The sequence below is a fragment of the Macrotis lagotis genome, chromosome 1 (genome assembly GCF_037893015.1).
Source record: "Macrotis lagotis isolate mMagLag1 chromosome 1, bilby.v1.9.chrom.fasta, whole genome shotgun sequence".
NCBI lineage: Eukaryota > Metazoa > Chordata > Mammalia > Peramelemorphia > Peramelidae > Macrotis > Macrotis lagotis.
In genome coordinates, this window is record NC_133658.1 from 694,139,613 (window position 1) to 694,158,757 (window position 19,145).

Here is a 19,145-nt window from a genome sequence, read left to right on the forward strand (position 1 = left end):
ATATATTTTAGGTTTTTGCAAGGCAAATGGGCTTAAGTGGCTTGCCCAAGGCCACACAGCTAGGTAATTATTAAGTGTCTGAGCCCGGATTTGTACCTGCGCCACCTAGCCGCCCCTTAGTTTGTATATATTCTTGAGGGCAACTAGACCAAAGATTTTACCCCAAATGACATTAAAGGAAGTCAAATCCCACATGAGAGACTTATTGTTTCCAAAAACCTCAGATTGCTTTGAGCCTGCTAAAAAGAAACCATTCTATCCCAATGGGGAAATTATTGAATTAGCCTGAAATCAGAAGTAAATTTTATAGTATTTCTAAGGAGAAGCAGCCATAGCCTAATTTTAAAAGTAGCCCCAAGGTTTTTGGTGAAATGATCACAAAGAGAAGTCCAATCTCTTGATGAGAGCAAAATAAAACTGAGTAATTGAACAAGTGACTATGCTAAAGGTGTCTAACTTTTGAGCTATTTTGCATGTGTTTGATTGTGTGTGGTTGTGGTGAGGAATGTACATACTCTATACTCAGAGCCTAAGAAACCTGGACACAAATTCTCCTGGACCTCTCAATGATTTACTTTACTGCTTGTCGCCTTACATTTCCAAACTGCAGACCTTTCATGCACAAGGAACACACCATTCAGTAGGTTAACAAATACATCAATTTCCATTCTGTTAATCTCTCTCTACCCCCGCCCCCCCCCCAAAGAGATAGTAGCTTATGGCTTCAAGATTAACAGTTCTTGATTTTGAATTTTTAATGATAAAAAAATCACTGATTTATTGATAAAACTAAAGAAAGCTGGAAATTGGAACAGGATGTCCAGGTTTTCAGAGAGAAATAGAGAAAAGAAACCTTACATTTGACTATTTAATTCCAAGACTTTTCCCCTTAAGTGATGAAAACATCCTTTACTACAATCTTAAATGCCATTTCTTAAATCTTGCATTATTTTCTTTATTATTAAGCATAATATTTATCTTATTTTCATGTACTGAGGATATTAGTAATAATTTTTAATTTTATATGGGAAAAATAGAAGGGTTTTTGGTTGATGCTAAAAAAATAGACACATTCCATTCTCCAACTTCAGTTGTAATTAAAAACATGTAAAAGTGGCCTTATAAAACAAATGCTATCTATATAGGTTTCAGACAATTTGAATTTAATATCTTTACAGACAGTGGTATCAAATTGCCAACAAGATTGTATAAATCCAATTTTATCTTTCATTTCCTTTTAGAAATCTTCTATATGATGACTGATTATCACATTAAGAATATACTTACTTTGATTCATTATCTACAAAAGTTGCCAACATTTCAGACAGTGAGACAGTAACAATAGATTTCTATATAAATTTCTGTACAGTTTTTAAAAACACAACAAATTAAAAATCCATAATGAAAAACTCCCACCTATTACATTTTATCACTTTTCTTATCTATAATTTAGATAGTTTGAAAAGATTGAAGCGGGTTGCCAGGCAGCTAGCTCCTGAGGCATAACGAATCTCCTTTAACATGCCAGTCCATTCTTTTTTATCATCTTCATACCTGTTTAAGGGGTAGGATTGAAATCAGTTAATACACATCTGAAACTTTTCTGTCTTAAAAGTTTATTATTTTAGTAACAAGAGTTAGTTTGTATATATTCTAGAGGGAAACTGGACCAAAGATTTTACCCCAGATAACATTAAAGGAAGTCAAATGCTCATCAGAATGACTTATTGTTTCCAAAAACCTCAGCCTGCTTTGAAATTCAGAGTTTTAAGTTGAGCATTATTTGCTGCTACTATAGCCAACTAGTTCTTTCTTTTCTCTTTTAAATTATGAACTCAATATAGCATCATGATTTCTTGCTTGCATATAAATATGACTCTTACTACTGAATCTAATTTTGATCAGTTAACAAGCATTTATTTTAATTTTTTGTTTTTACAAAGCAATGGATTTAAGTGACTTGCCCAAGGTCACACAGCTAGGTAATTATTAAGTGTCTGAGGCTGGATTTGAACTCAGGTCCACCTGATTCCACAGCTAGTGCTCTATCCATTATACCACCTAGCTGCCCCCTTAACAAGCATTTATTAACTAATTATATGCTAGGCACTTGTATACAAATGTTAAGTATTAACAGGTTGGCAAAGACCAAATAGATAAATGGTGAGCCAGTAACTAACTACAATTGTTCTGTTAATTGAATCAATAGCTGTTAGGTCGGTCAAGATTTTTGTCTAGACTTGTCTGGGCACCTTTGTAATGGACTATGGCACAGAACTCACTCCTCGGATGCAATTTACGGGCACCATATGAGACTTGTAATCTTAGAAAACTGATTGAGACACCAAGAGGTTAGTTAAGTGAGTTTGAGCCAAGATCTTTTTTGACTTCAAGATGAGCTCTCTATTGTCTAATCAAGATAATTAATGGATTTTAATAATCTCAATAATTATTTCAACTCCACTTTCATCCTGCTTCTGTGCTCATAGTTGAAAAATTAGTTGCCTTTTTTTAACAGTTTTTCACTATAATTTGAAGATTTTTTCCCGACTTTTCTGAATTTGATGGCAATTGATAACAGTTGTCTATCTAAAAATGCTTCCTAAGTCAAAGATGTAAAATGATAATGTTGCAAAGTTAGCCAGAACCAGGAAGGATTCACACCATCTGGTCTAATTTCTTTAATATTCCAAAAACTAATTCTCAGATGACAATAAGACCATAAGGAAAATCTTTATGCCATGTCATAAACTGTGTCCCCCTTACCCAAGCAAAACTTGTGCTCAGTGTTCTTTAAAGATGGCTCTGAACTATTAACTATGAACAGTGAACAGTTTATTATTAACACACTGAAACACTGGGACAACAAATTAACTTAAGGAATAGTTTTAATAGTTAAAGGGAAATGTGACCACATTTGAGCAACAGGAGGTTTAAGGTTAAATGAGGCTTGAATAATTGGAGTTTCCAATAGATTAAGCAGCTACAAATAGAAAACAATCTTTATTTTTTTTCTGGAAAGGAAAAACAAGGGGGATGGAAAATTTTATTCAAGTTATGAGCAGAAATTAGTGTTTTTGATAGCAAGGTTAGAGATATTTTGCTCACAAGTAGACATTTTCATCTGTTTTTTAAAAAATTTTTTATTTAGGGGTGGCTAGGTGGCGCAGTGGATAGAGCACTGGCCAGAGCACTGGCCTTGGAGTCAGGAGTACCTGAGTTCAAATCCAGCCTCAGATACTTAATTACCTAGCTGTGTGGCCTTGGGCAAGCTACTTAACCCCATTTGCCTTGAAAAAAATCTAAAAAACAAAACCAAAAATTTTTATTTAAGGCAATGGGGTTGAGTGACTTGCCCAAGATCACACAGCTGAGGCAATTATTAAGCGTCTGATGATTTGAACTCAGGTACTCTTGACTCCAGGGCCAGTGCTCTATCTACTTCGGCACCTAGCTACCTCCTCCTTTTCATCTGTTTTAACCAGGCTTAGAAATTCAAGAACAAATAAATTTGAGGGGATTACCAAGGCTGGGCTGTCAGTATCATTGGCCTAAGATTAAAATTCTACTGTCCCAAATAAATTTCAGAAAGGTTTCCCTTTCTCTTTTATTCATTTTTTTTTTTTAAAAAGATATTTTCTAAAAAGTGAGTGATCTGGGGCAGCTAGGTGGCGCAGTGGATAGAGCACTAGCCTTGGAGTCAGGAGTACCTGAGTTCAAATCCAGCCTCAGACACTTAATAATTACCTAGATGTGTGGCCTTGGGCAAGCCACTTAACCCCGTTGCCTTGCATAAAATAAAATAAAAGTGAGTGATCTCTTTTTATTCCCTGCCATATGCTTAGTCAGAATTTATCCCTTTGCTATTCTTTTTGCTCAAGGCTTCCTTCTTACTTTTTGTTCAAAGTTCCCTTGGTCTTTTAATTTCCAGATCCCAGTTAAGATAATTCATCTTCACTCCACTTTACATTTTCTTATTTCTTATAATTGAGAGCATAGCCTCCTGATTACTCTTCCAAAGGCTTCACAACACCCATCCTATCTCATCATTATCTTTCTCATACTTCCTGTCTCTCTGTATCTCCTAGCCCCTGCAGTCTTTTTCCTCTTCTGCATATCTCTAGGTATTCCTTTCCTTCCTAATCAACCCTTCCTGTCTTTATCTTTTTAGAAACTCCCAAAGAGGATCACCAGCAGTATCCCAATCCCATGGCAATAGGGCCACAAGCAAAAACCAGAACTTTCCTCTCTCTGTGTCTCACGTGGATTTAATTAGTCAGATTACTCTCAAATTTACTTATCCAGACCTTAACTCTCATTTTGTATTTGTAGCAATTCCAGCATTTAGTTTAACTTTTAGAGTCACAGAAGATAGATCACTGCCTTGAAGTGAGGAAGACCTGAATCTAACTCCTGCCTCAGGCACTCAGGAACTCCCCTATCTCGATTTCTCTCTAATTGTTTCCCTTCTATCTCCTACTGCCACAACCATCCTAGTTCTTGCTTGCAGTATTGCAATAGCTTCCAGACTGGTCTCCCTGCAGCTGCTTCAGTGGAGCATTTATGAGTTCTTACTTTGGTTCTGGCATTGTGCCAAGCTTTAGAATCTAAATGCCTTGAAGTCTGGGACTTTTGTATTTGGGTTTCGCTTTTGTATTTGTATTCCTAGGGCCCAGATCATAGTATACATTTCAAAAAAATGTTTGTTGATTGAGTGCATCTGACCTCCAAGAATTTAAGAAACTCAGGCCAGTCTTAGTTATTTGACTATTAGCTTTTCAGTTTACTAGTTGAAGGTTTGCACTGGTTAATAATGCCCAGGATGTAATCTTATCAAGGGCCTCATTTGTTTGAAAGGCAGTTCAAGCTCAGTACTGGACTTGAGAACCTGACAACTTTAATCTATAAGTTTTGCTACTGATATTTCTGTTGCTCTCTATGGCACCAAAGCTTTCTCTAAACTACTTTTCTATCGTTTGGGTACCTATTAAGACACTCCCAGAGCCCCAACAGCTACATCTGTAAGAAACTCTGATGTAAAATTTTGAAATCAAAGTGACTAACTTTTTCCACAGAATTATTTATTTTTTAGGCACAGGCACAAAATGTGGCCAATTTAATTGAGCAACATGAGGAAACCAAATTTATGTAGAACTTCATATTCTATCTAAAAGCAAAATATCTTGTGATAGTATTTATAGGCTTTTTTATCTTTTTTTCTTCTTTCAAATGCTTTTTTTCTCTAGTTGACTAAATTAACCAACTAACTGAAGTTTTCTTTAAATCATATTTAGCATTTAATATATGGAATATTCCAAAGGATAAGTAAAGAAATGTTCATGAGCAATATAATGTAATGAGGATCTGGAGACTAGGGCTGGCTTAGCTTCTTAGTTGTGTGACTTAGCCTTTCCAAACCTCAGTTTTATCACCTATAAAATGTAGCACTAATGTCTACACAGTTATTTTGAAAATCCAATGAAAAATGTAACAACACATTTTGTAAAACCTAATGTACTATAGAAATGTCAGCTGTCAGCTAAGCAATTTTAGAAATAGCATTAACTCTTTCACTTTTTTGAAGGAACTATTTTAAGATGTTGACATTACAATTTATGGTCAGGTTAGTGGTCCAAAGATTTAATTTGGGCTAACAAGAAATAGCTTACTTGCTGAAAGAATCTATTAAATCCTTCATACAAAAATTATTTTTCTTTGATTAGATTTAGACGATTTAACACATGGTAAATAATACCAGGAAAAACTGGAGTAAACAGAACTTACTTCCATATATCATTGACTTCTGTGGGTGCAAATTCCTGGGATTCAAGTTGAATCATAGCAAAGCCACCAATAGCATAAAGAGATCCAGCCAAACTGACTAAACTGATAGAACTTCTCTCTTGGGGAAATTCAGGCATCACTTCCCACCTAAGTATTATTAAAAACAAAATCAATGTTAGAAGTCTAAAGCAGAGGCAGCTCATAAGCATTGGTAAAATCTAACATACTCACTTATTGGTGGTAAGATCAAAAGCTTCCACTGAAGCTGAAAGACCATCTTCTGTGACACCTCCTGCAATCACAATTTTGCCTTTATGGATTGCCACTCCAAACATGGAACGAGGGGTTTTCATTGGGGCCAAATCTTTCCAGTCTCCTTTTTTGGAGTTGTAAATAAATACTCTATTTGTACATTTTCTGTGAACACGAACACAAATGAGATTGTTTAGTATCTTAGGTTTTTAAAGACAAGCTGAGTAGCTGTCTTTTGACAGTTTTAATGTGAAATGTGGTATTTGTTAAGAAGAGCAGACAAATGTTTATAAAGCTGCTATCCAAAGTGTTCTTAATTTGTACATAGGTCACTTGGTCATCAGTTAAGAATAATCCCTGGCACCACTCTGTACCTTGCCTGTTCCACTCCTGTAAAATGTTTGTAGAATGACATTCTCAATTAAAATTTCTAGATGATATGCAAATGGAAATAGTCATAGACCAATTCTACCCAAAGGGGTAGAAAGGATTTTACAGGAAAAGTGAAAAGAATTTTTAAGTTGGGTTGTAACATAAACATTTTGTGTATTCTGCCTGTTCTGTAATTTTAGTTATTAACTTTTATAGAATCCAGCCAAAGAATTTCAACAGAACTCTAATTATACTTATAGAACCATGATTTCATTAACAAGGACAGCTTTTCTTTAACAATGTAGTTTGTCTAAAAAAAAAAAGTGTAGTTTGTATCCTATCCATGTCTTCTTGGGTTGTCTATTCTTGCCTATGTGTTCCTTGAGTTTTCCATAGAGGATCCAACTAATGTGCTAGTGGTCTTACTCTATCCAAGCATCTATTCAAACAAATTCATTTTCTTCCAAGTTTTGTGAGAGTAACTAATGTAATCTGATAACTTCCTTTAGACACTATCTCATTTCAAAAGACTTCTTAGAGCATTTGTCAAGTAAGGCTATGCTACATTAGGGGCAGCTGGGTGGCACAGTGGATAGAGCACCAGCCCTGGAGTCAGGAGGACCTGAGTTCAAATATAACCTCAGACACTTAATAATTGCCTAACTGGGCAAGTTATTTAATCCCATTGCTATAAATAAAAAAAAAGGCAATGCTATATTCCCTCATATTCTTAAGTATGTCTTGTCATAGTAACTAATGAAGAGAAACCAAAGGAAAACATTTAAATTATTTGGCAAGGTTACAATGTTTTTCAAGTTATGGCATTACATGCCTGTCACTTTTTCATTCAATCTGTTTCCAGAAAAACAGTATAAGGAATAAACACCCCTAGATGAGGTGATCTACCTTTTCCTCTTAACTGTACTAAATGAAACATCATAATTCCAATAAATTGTATTTGTTTGGGGATGGGATTTTATAGCAGGATTCAAAATTTAGTTACATGCTTTTTAACTGAGTGTTCTGCACTACATTTGTCACTTTTGATGAATAAAAGAAAATTTTTTAGAAGGCATTTATTCCTTACTGCCAAGGACAATGCAGTTTATGGGAAAGTAATATGGCTTTGGGGTCAGAGACCTGGGGTTCAAATGCTGGCTCTACTAACTTTCTACTTTGCTGAGCATGAGAAAACTACATCACTTTTCTTGGCTTTGGTTTTTTTTTATTTATAAAATGGAAGTGTTGGGCAAGTTGAATCTAACTTAACTTCTGGAACTCATTTTATGATCTTTCTAAAAATGTAAAATTGTGATCAAATGCCTGAACACTATCTGGTGAGAATTTGAATAAGTTTTTCTTTCCTCTTGTCCCCTTTTCATGATTTTGTGTCATTTAAGTATCTTCAAGACCCACAAGTTAAGTCAGGATTGGGGCAAAGTGAAACTCAATATAAAGTCCTATTTAACTTTCTTGGAAGAAACAAAGCACTAACTAGATTTCTGATACTTGGTCATGAAAATCAGTGGCATCACTGGATAACATAAAATCAATGTGAAAAAAGTACTCATGGCTAAATTGAGAAAATATTTTATTATATTAAATTCTCTTGACTGTTTATTCTGATTAAAACTCATATAACATTCTCACCAACATATAATATAAATCAACTGTATTACTTAGTACAGCAACATTTGAAATATTAAATAGCCAAATAATTTGTCTTTAGTTAAGAATAGTTAAATTCTAAGTAGTTTTTTAAAAATTATTGTGTAATTTATTATAATCAGACAGAAAGCATCCCAATATAATGGGGATTCTTGGAGATAGAGCATTCTATGTATGTACTGGAGATAGAGAATTCGAACTCATATCTTCCCTGTTGAGTCCTCTCATTATAACATAAAAGAGTCAAGTGAGATTTTTAATACCTTTTCCCAGCATTCTATCAGATTCTACTCAATTTACTTTAGAAAATTTTAAATTTTAATATAATACTTCTGCCAGAATATAAACAGTATCCTACATAATTCTTTTCAGAATCCTTTATATCTCTACTGACAAGTTTTTGTTTTTGCTTTTTGCTCTCAACATACAATTTTGAAATTCTGCCTTTCACAAAGCCATATAAGGACTTTGTATTTTGAAAATATGAATTCAAAGCAAGAGAGGAAGGCTATTTTATAATACTTCTGCCAGTATAAATCATAAAGAAGTTTTACACTACTTACTTGTCATCTGTCTTTCCTCCCACACAATATATCATTCCATTATGTGAAACCACATTATGACCGTAGACTTTGATAGGAAGTTTTTTCACTTCGTTCCATTTTGTAGCCCTATATAATTAGGTGAGAAGATGCATGTGCTTTTATTAAAGACAGAGTTTTAAAAACATGAATTCTAGTAGCTACTTAATAAAAACTAAATACTTTGTGAAAATAAATGGAATACCAGCTTACACAGGATCAAAGCATAAAACTGAATCCAGTGAAGCCTCCGTTTGAAGATCTTTCCCAGCAACTACATAGATTTTGTCATCTGCTTCTCCTAGACCAAAGAGACATCTGGCTGATGGGAGAGGAGGAAGTCCAATCCATTCAGATGCTACATTATCAAACTGGAAAAAATGACACAATAAGGAAATTATAGAAAGGGTAGTGAAAATACTCATGCCTGTACTATGCACATTTGAAAGTACATTAAGTCATTCGAAATTGCAAAAAACTAAACCCAAAATATAAAGGGATTTTTAGCATATAGCATTCTTACATCTATGAATTATTTTTAAAAATTTTAAAGGCATAATCAACTATAGTAACTAATATTAACAGCCTCATCTTTAGACTGTTAAAGGAAACAGAAAATCCAGTGGTAACACCAACTATATTTATTTTCCCTTCCTGATTTTTTTGTTTTAGTTTTTGTAAGGCAGTGGGGTTAAATGACTTGCCCAAGGTCACACAGCTAGGTAATTATTGTCTGAGGCCAAATTTGAACTCAGGCCCTCCTGACTCCAGGGTCGGTGTTCTATCCACTGTGCAACCTAGCTGCACTTCCTCCCCACTTCCTGACTTTTAAAAACTATGCTTAATATCCTGGCAGTACTTTTACTCTGGCAGTTAAAAATAACATTTAGCTTCTTTTTAAAATTGAACTAGACCTTTGATTTGTTTGGTATAGGGAACTCCTGTTAAAAACAAACAAAACAAAACAAAAAACCCTTCTCTACCAATGCAGTTCTGAAGTTACCTGGCAAATTAAAATCTTGGAGCATTGCCTGAAACATGGGTTGACTGCCTTGTTAAAAAGTCAGAGGTAGGGGCAGCTAGGTGGCATAGTAGAGTACTGGCCCTGGCATCAGGAGTACCTGAGTTCAAACCCAACCTCAGGCACTTAATAATTGCCTAGCTGTGTGACCTTGGCCAAGTCACTTAACTCCATTGCCTTAAATAAATAAAAATTTAAAAAAGTCAGAAGTATCAGTCTTGTTGTAAAAGGCAGGTTTAAACCTGAGGCACTGAATTTTACAGACAAGATCTCAATACATCCACCATATTGCCCCTCTGGGTACAGGCAGATATAGCATAGAGTCTGGAATCAGGAAAACCTGAATTTAAATTTGGCATCAGGCACTAGTTATGTGATCCTGGATAAGTCACTTAACCTCTGTCTCACAGTCCTTAACTGTGTTCTTGCCAGGATCAAATGAGATAGTAATTAAAGTATCTGACACATAGTAGGCACTCTATATATGCTGCCTTCTTCCCTTCCTCTTCAGAGGAATGAGAATAATTTGAAAATTGTGGAAACATGGAGATCATGTGAAATGTGTGGAGACTGAAGGATAAAGAGTAAAGAGAACTGTCTTTAGGGAGTTGAGTGATCCCAGGCATCCACAGTCAAAGGGCCACAGGCAGAACTTTGATTTTGAAAGGTTTTTATCCTTCTGGCTATAATTAGCATTTCCCCTGAGCCAGTAACCAAGCCAGTTGCACCTATCGCTCACTTCATTGGACAGCTGGAGAATTAAGCAACAGTATTTCATTCCTTAGGTTTTCCTTCTCATTTTTAACTTTGCAAATGTTCTATTTCTACTTTTATTGATATTCACTTGTGTCAATCTCAGTGGGACTTAAATTTCTTAAAGACTTGTATGAAGTAATTTGAAATATATTTTTCTCCCTTCTCTTTTCTCCTTTAAGCTAATAACTTTTTCTGTTATGAATACATCTACAATTCTAAGTGACCCACTCTCTTACTTTGCAAAAAAAGTGGTTGATGTTAGTTTGGTATGAGTCAAGATCAAAATAAGGCAATCTTAGGATTTTGCTTTTCATTTCATAACACTAAGGCATATGAAAACATTTTTTGACAGAATGGAGTGGTACTGTCAAGCTATTTTCCCTCTTGCTGTTTCCACTGAGTAAAAGTGAATTAAATTCTAACCTTTGAATGGTTAAAAATCATTACATAAATCATAGAAAGTTGGTACTCAAAGAGATACATGTCTTTTTGTCTTTCAGAATGAATATCTATGTTCTGACAAGTTAGTTCAATTGGTTAGAGCAAGGTGCTACCAAATATTGAAGAATGAATTCAATACCAATTTGCACCCATTTGGCTTGTATTCACTTTACAATTATGACAACTAGATTGTGATCAAGGCCAGTGAGCTTTTAGTTTTTGTCATATCTAGACCAAGCAGCCAAGATTATAGAAAGAACAGAATACTGAGTATTAGAGGACATAATAAATTTTAGTTCAGTAAAAATTTCAGGAAAATCTTAATATTTAGATCTTTAATTTTTTAAACTTTAAATGAGAGCTTTGGATCAGATAATGTTGAAGGTCCTGGTCTTTTATAACTATAAATTCTATGAATGTTTAATTTCTATGAATATTTTTCTTGTTGTTCTAGTGAAGTCTTTTTTTTTTAAGGTTTTTTTTTTTTTGCAAGGCAAATGGGGTTATGTGGCTTGCCCAAGGCCACAAAACTAGGTAATTATTAAGTGTCTGAGACCAGATTTGAACCCAGATACTCCTGACTCCAAGGCCAGTGCTTTATCCACTATACCACCTAGCCGCCCCCTGTTCTAGTTAAGTCTGACACTTTTGTGACCCCATTTGGGATTTTCTTGGCAGAGATGTTAACATGGTTTGCCATTTCCTCCCCTAGCTTATTCTACAGATGAAGAAAAGTAAGGTAAACTGGGTTAAGTGATTTGCCCTCAGTCACACAGCTAGTGTGTCTGGAGCTGGAATTGAACTCATGAAGAAGTCTGCCTGATTCCAGGTCCAGCACTCAATCAATCCATTGTACCATCTAGCTGCTTATGATACTTGTATAAAAATTCTTATATTTCCACCATTTGTAATTTATAATTAGGAGCTAAGCTACTCCAAAACTGTTGTTTGAGCTCCAAATTCTCAATTAAATAGTCTAGCCAGCAATACTAATTTTAATAAACTTTTACTATAAAATTCTTTGATTACAATCTGTTCTACTACATTGCTTTTTGGACATAGTAAGAGTGGTGATGGCAGGGAGTTAGAAACCATAATTGCTATTCATAACTGTTTTTGGCATGAAAATAGGTCATTAGTTAGGCTTATAGAAAAAACAATGAGACCTGATAGCAAAAGGGAAGAGCAGGCAGGATATTAAAAAATGAGAATAGAGGCAGTCCAGGTCCAGGGAAGACTACTCAAATCTTTACTCATTTACTTATCAGGTATATGATCAAAAGTAAGTAAATCACTTAAACTCTTTGAGATTCAGTTTCCTTATCTGTCAAGTTGGGATTAAAAACAGCTGTAATACACATTTATCACTGACCTACTGTGAGGTCCAAATGAAATAATGTATATGAAGAACTTTGCAAATGTCAAAGTACTAAGTGTCATAATAATATAAGAAATTGGGAACCAGTTCTAAATAAAATTCAACTAAGACTTACATGAAATAAAACTTTTGTAAAGTCAAGGTTTTTAAAAGAATTATTCTATAGACATAATTATTCCTTGTGATATAATGATCTTCAATTTTATTCTTGTAATTCAGTGAATTATGAGATTCTTCTGTGTATGATTATAGCCTTTGTCATTTAATTTACTCATTCTGAAATTGATGTCATTGCTAAATTTAAAATTGAGGGTTCGTGTTATTTTTTTTTTAATTGTTGTACTCAGATACTGATAAGTATGACCTGGAAATAAATATTTCATTTCACAATTAGCTCAATTACCTTCTCTAGAATTAACAAGAAAAGATATGTCATATGGGCATGTGCAAATAGCAATGGCAATGATATTTTATAACTATGATTAAAACGAGTATTCTATAAGCACTGTCACTTACTTTTAACATATTCATTTTTTTTTTAAGATTTATTAAGTGTCCGAGGCCAGATTTGAACTCAGGTATTCCTGACTCCAGGGCTGGTGCTCTATCCATTGCACCACCTAGCCTCCCCCTTTTAACATATTCTTATGAAAGTAATTGAGATTTTTTAACTTACAGTCTGTCATTTTAACTCAAATTCCTATCGGTCATAATCTGTCATAAACTGAACACTTTTGTGAGCCTATAAACTATAGTAGTAGTATTGGCAATACTAATACTGATAAGCTACTGATTTAGTTATTTGCTTTGATCATATGTACAATGTCAAGTTCATTATATATATTTGATCATATATATCATTGATCATATATAAAATATATTTGATCATATATAAAATGTCAAGTTTATAATAAATAAAAATATCAAAGTGCTTATGACCTTAAAAATACTGTGATGTTTTAAAATTAAGAATTCTAAATATGCTTAATTAAAATTAGTATGAATACATTTTTTCTAGAAGGTAATAAAATATGTCATTAATTAAAACATGGAATTCACAAGTTAGACTTGTTTATTTATAATAAGTCAATTTGGGCAATAACTATACTCCCCCCAAAAATGGATGAAATTTCATCTCTAAAAATAAAGATTTCCCATACCCTCAGCTCAAAAATACCATGGTATATTGGGGTGATAGATGACTATTGGACAAATTAGTTCTTACTCATATGAGTTATGTAAATCACTTTTCTTTAAAAGAAATTATTAACTACCTTTTCAGAAATAAAATTATATCACTAAATTTGATTTTGCTAATAACTGTATTCCAGTAGCTACTAAGAATGTTATATAAAAATTGTAACCATCTTTGAATTTATCAGTGTACCACATGATGTCTAACTTAATTTATTTCAATGTATGGATAAGTATCATTTAACTATTAACTCCATTCCTTTTGAAATCTTTTATAAGAAATGTCATAAAATAGTCAGACACACTAAAGGTTTTACTTTTTTGCCTCTGCCCACTTTTTAGTAAAAACACTAAAGAGCTATTGAAGGACTGGAGAAGCAATGATAAGTGGGTGGTCTGAATAATCCTACAAGTTGGATCACTAGTTCTTGAGAGTCTGAGAGCTCTATCTGCCATTATTTGCATAGCAATAAAGAGGTTTCTAACCTGGAAGAAGTATGACTGTAGAGGTTGATCCTTGTTTTCTTCATCTACATACAATCCTCCTACAACATACACTTGATTTTGTTTGGTGACTATGCTGGAATGGTTTCTGGGAATCTGCTCAGCCATTGCAGCAAGGTAACATTCATTTTCTGTGGGGTCATAAGCCACTGCAGCTGTGTCATTAATCAAAAGAATGAGGTCTTTGACAAACATTCCATGCCTGGGAATATCATTCAGGTATCCAGGAAGCAAATCTTCATCACCCACATCACCATTAACCTCACTGGCACCACCAGTCTTCTCTGCATTTTTGTTGGGCTCAGGCAGTTTTCCTGCAAAAGCATCTTTTAGAATTTTGATTTTTTTCTGAAGATCAGGATTGCTTTTAATTAGATCATCCTTTTCAACATGATCTTTGAAATATTTTTCTGTCATAAGACGAAAACGGATACAATCAAATACTTCCCCAAGATTTTTTACCCTGTTTTCTTTGTCTGTTCGGACCCATTTCATTACTGCTTCGAACACTGCTTCTTCCTTTTCTATATTTAAGCTGTCATTTGAAATAACTGAGATTAGTTCCTGTGGGGAAAGTTGCATAAAGTCCTCTTCCTTGCAAATCTGTACAAAGCGGTCAGAAACAAATTCACGAGCAGATATCGCAAGTCTTGGGCAGTCAAGAAGAAGACCTAATCTCAGGATGGCTAGACAGTTACCAGGAGCAAGTCTTTTCTGAAGATAGGAAACGCAGACAGTGAACACTGAGGGGATCTGAAAGCGGCTAGCCAAGGCAAAAATATCTTGCACATTTGTATCATTGAGATCAATACTAGCTGAATAAAGGTATTTGATGATTAAATCCAGTATGGCAGGGTCCACATTATCTAGTACTACCTCCTTTTTCTTCTCTTCATCAATTTCAGACAAGAAATACTCACGGAAATAAGGGCTACAGGCTGACAAAATCAGTCGGTGGCAAGGAAGACTTTTGTCACCTGCTTTTAGGGTGCAATCGATGAATTTTTTCTCATCCAGGAGATCTTTTAGACCATCCTGAAGAAGGGTGGATTGGTAAAGCCGCAGTTCTTCTGCGAGTTCCCGCTGGGAATCCATTTTGTGAGCAACCTGGGTAAGGAAGGGGAAACTGAAGCCCTTAGCTCTGTGCAGCACACAGGTCTAGCTGTAAAAAGGCAGATCAATGTGCTTTGCTTAGCTTGAAGTCTTTGCAATTTAATCCTTGGAGTAGCTAAATATAGATACCCACTCTCACAACTGGAATTCAGGATGGCTAGTTTAGAAAGAAGGGTTGTTCTTGCAGCTGTTATATTCTGAAAGAAGCAACTGGAACTTTTTGTCACTAAGGAAACTGCTGTGAAACAAGATCTTTAAATTAAGTGGAAGGACAAAGTATATGAAGTATTGGTAAATAGGTATAAAAGAAAAGAAATTCTCTACAAACAGTGAAAGAATTATAAAAATGAGTCATTCTTCAAAAACATTTACCAGGAAAACTGGCCCTTTGAATTAATGATGCATCAGTCACAGGAGGATGAGATACGTCTGTGTCAGTCAGCTACTTTAAACTTTGATCTCATATAGTCGAAGGAATGTAACTTGAAGAAACATTTCTTAACAATTTCCCCACATGTTTCTAGCTAAAATAGGATAGTTTTTTCCTTCATAAGAAGGGAAATTATGATTCTTTAAGTATGAATTTTTTTTTTAGATTTTTGCAAGGCAATGGGGTTAAGTGGCTTGCCCAAGGCCACACAGCTAGGTAATTATTAATTGTCCTTGAAACTGTGTAGCAACACAATTACAAATATTGAAAATATTTTTATAAAATATTAAAAAGCTAAAAGAATTTCATTCATAGACTTACAGAAACTTTACTCATTTGAAGATTATACTGAATAGTGATGATCACTTACACAATTTGAAAATCATTTTTCTGAAGCAAACAGCAATTTAGGGAAAAATATGAGACAATAAATGATTCAACTTTTTTAACTGCTACAAGGTAAAAATATTTTAAATAGCAGAGCACAATTTATATAGTAATTATGAAAATGTTTTGACTTTCTACATGTGCTGCATGATTAGATTTTCTAGGCTTTATTAAATTGATTATGCTTTACAAATATTGTAATTTCAAATTGTTTGAATTCTTACAAACCACAAACCATTAGATCAAAAATTTCTAAACTTTTAAGACCTCTACAAATGAATAAACAGTTTTCTTCTATTTTACATCATAATGAAGTCCATAGTGCTGTCAGCTGCTAAAACAACAGCTGAAAGGAGAGCTCATTAACTCTTTTCCATTTATAGACACTACTGAAGGTTTTATCTCACTATAAAACATATAACAGCTGCTTACTCCCTCCCTTTAAACAATAAATGAGTCATTTCTTGAGTCATGATAACACCTAACATTTGAAAGGTCTTAATGAGTCAGATGAAAATCCTATGATGTGATCCATTTGAGAGTAGGTCTTAAAACTCAGCAGTTTTTATAGTAGCTTCTTCTTTATGCATGACATATATCAAATACAATTCAATGACTAAGTTGAGGTTACTTTTTACAATGTTAGCAAGGGAAAAGGTATTACAGAATTTAGTTAAAAAACACAATGGTAAGCAATTTTCATAAAAATATACCTCTTGAGATTGACATTATTGCCCAATAAATTTAAAATTCTTAACATAAAATGTTTTCATAACTCTGTTAACCTTAAGGTATAGCTTGCACAAGATTTTTATCATTAAATGTGCCTCTAACTGGAAACTGAAAAATGAGCCCATAAACCATAATAAACATAAGCAAGGAGAATAAAATAGCAAAACGTTTTAAGAAAAATTAATGTCTATTGATATCTATTGATTAAATAATCAAAATAGTACTCAAAATTTCAAGTACATCAAGTTCTATAATTTTTAAATTTAATTTTATTAAAAAAGACCCCCCAAATTAGAGTAAAGATGGTACTAATTAATATTCAAGACGTTTATACTTGAAACTGTGTAGCAACACAATTAAAGCTGGTTGAAAAGGACAATAGAGTTCATTTAGCAGATGAGCAAACCAAGGCCCAGGAGGCAAGGGAATTGCTCAAGCAGGTATTAAATAGAAGATCTTAAGTCAGGCCACTGAACCCAAAGGCTTGGGAGAAGGTGTTGAGTCCCTGTTTGGGCACCAATATGTTGAGTCCCTTTCTGGACTCTCTCAATCTAGACAAGGAAGACAAGTTTCTCCCTATACATCAAGGTCTCCAAGGTCTCCATTTATTGAACCAAATACCAATGTTTAAATATCTCCCCAGTCTCTAATCCACTCCCACTCCCATGGCATTTAGTAAAATAAGACTCTGGTGCTCAAGGACACCAGGTGAAGATGATTTACAGTGCTCCCATACACAATAGTCCCTAACAAGAAGGAAGTGAGGTTTGTGACTTTGTACAGCCTTCCGCCACTTAAATCCAATTCACCTGCAGGTCTAGGTAGACTGAAGGATAAATAAACAACAACCACCACAACAACAACACTGAGATTCAAAGCCAGATTCTCTTAACTTAAAAGAAGTACTCTTTCCATTTCAGTATACTATTTGTCTTACCCTAAGTTGTGATATGTTCATCTCTGATCAATGAGTGTTCCTTTCCTATTCACCTAAATAATATTTGCAAAACATTAAAAAGTGCTATACAAATACTCTTTATTAAATACAATCAAATACAGTCATTTTATGTCAGCAAACTCATTAATGTACAAGATTAAAATGCTAGGTTCAATAAATAAATTCAACTAACTAACAGAATTGTTACAATTTTAGTATGGATAAGGCAACTGGCAATAACATTTTAGGTAAATACATTAAAATTATTACTTTACATAAGAGTATTCAATGTGTTATACCAGACCACTAGTATCTTCAATCTTAAAGTATCTTTAAATAGTGCTGTAGCTCAAATCAAGGTCAACTCATTACTTCCCAAAGTCCCTGTAGGGTGAATCCATCCTTCAATTTTTCTATTGCAAGCCCCAGTTCTTCTGAAAATACAGGTTCACGATCTTGTTGCTTTTTGACAGTTACGATGAGAAAAGAGCATAGGCAAGGAAGAGGAATAAACAAAAGATTGTATATAAGTTTGTGAATACTAAAGGATAATATACAATTTTTATAATTAAGTAAATAGCCTTACCTTATTGCCATCAGCAAAGTAAGCCTATGAGAAAAAGAAATCTATTAAATTTCACAATTTAACAAGATTATCAAGATTAAATGGGTTCAATGGTCTAAAGAAGCAATTTTCAGACTGATTCTACAACTAATTGAATTTTACATTTTTCCCTTATATCTCTTTTTTAAATTCATTGTAAGAGAATTCATCTGATGTTAATATTTTATGTAAGGTATAAAATTATTTTTCTGTCAGCTTTAACTAAATCTATGACTTAATTACTACTCCATTAAGATTCTACTCTGCTGCCTCCCTCAAATATAGGATAAGTTTTCAAAGACCATGTCAATGTATTGAAAGCTCTGGAAGGTCTTTTCAGATCAGGAAGACAACAAGCATGGGTCAAATGACAAGTCAATCTATCTTCCAAGGGCCAGACTAACGTAGTGAACGAAGCCTCATTACCAGAGAGGGTTGATCACTCATTAAACCACCTACTCAGGTAGTATCATAATCTGGGTTAGTAGGGCAAACACACATCCAAATGTGTATAATGAATTAACTACTAGTACTATTTTTCTTTAAAAAGATTAAATTAGTAACTTACAATAAACCCATCAGTTACCCATGTGGCAAAAATCATTAACATGATCTATCAGAAAATATTTTCTCTAAATAAGATTTGGCATAGCAACTGCTTCAAATTTTTTCTGCCTTCCTTACTACCTATCAATGAGATATTCTGGCTTTTAAAAACCACCTCTTCTTCTTAAGTATTTAATTTAAGCAGTGTTTATTAGAATTCCCTGTAGTAAGCAACACAGCAGGAAAATTTCTCAATTTTTTTTTTACCAAACAATACCAGTTTGAAAACTGGATATATACCTACTAAATTAATGAGAAACAATCAAAAGAAGTCAGAAGAATGAATCTCTGCAGAAGTTTTTATTTCACTAGTAAAAAAAAATTGTTGTTAATTATTGTATGGATTTTGGGTGAATGGCACTGCAAATGAGATAATGAAATATGT

General features: G+C 33.9%; 2 protein-coding genes across 2 annotated transcripts in view; both read right to left on the minus strand.

The window, feature by feature from the left end:
• Positions 1–5: 5 nt before the first annotated feature.
• LOC141507779 (kelch-like protein 41) lies at positions 6–15,176 on the minus strand. Its single transcript, XM_074215764.1, has 6 exons — positions 13,934–15,176; positions 8,871–9,028; positions 8,640–8,747; positions 6,016–6,201; positions 5,785–5,931; positions 6–1,554 (listed from the first exon to the last, which is right to left on the minus strand). Exons 1-6 carry the CDS (start codon positions 15,044–15,046, stop codon positions 1,443–1,445), a joined length of 1,824 nt encoding a protein of 607 aa, XP_074071865.1. The 5' UTR covers positions 15,047–15,176; the 3' UTR covers positions 6–1,442.
• An 812-nt stretch (positions 15,177–15,988) lies between these two features.
• The window catches only part of LOC141507783 (BBSome complex member BBS5), a 34,015-nt gene continuing 30,858 nt past the window's right edge, over positions 15,989–19,145 (minus strand). The window contains exons 11-12 of the mRNA XM_074215766.1: positions 18,137–18,160; positions 15,989–18,012 (exon numbers count right to left, since the gene is read on the minus strand). Of these exons, the coding sequence (XP_074071867.1) occupies positions 17,911–18,012; positions 18,137–18,160 (126 nt within the window). The 3' untranslated portion in view covers positions 15,989–17,910. The remainder of the gene's footprint in view (positions 18,013–18,136; positions 18,161–19,145) is intronic.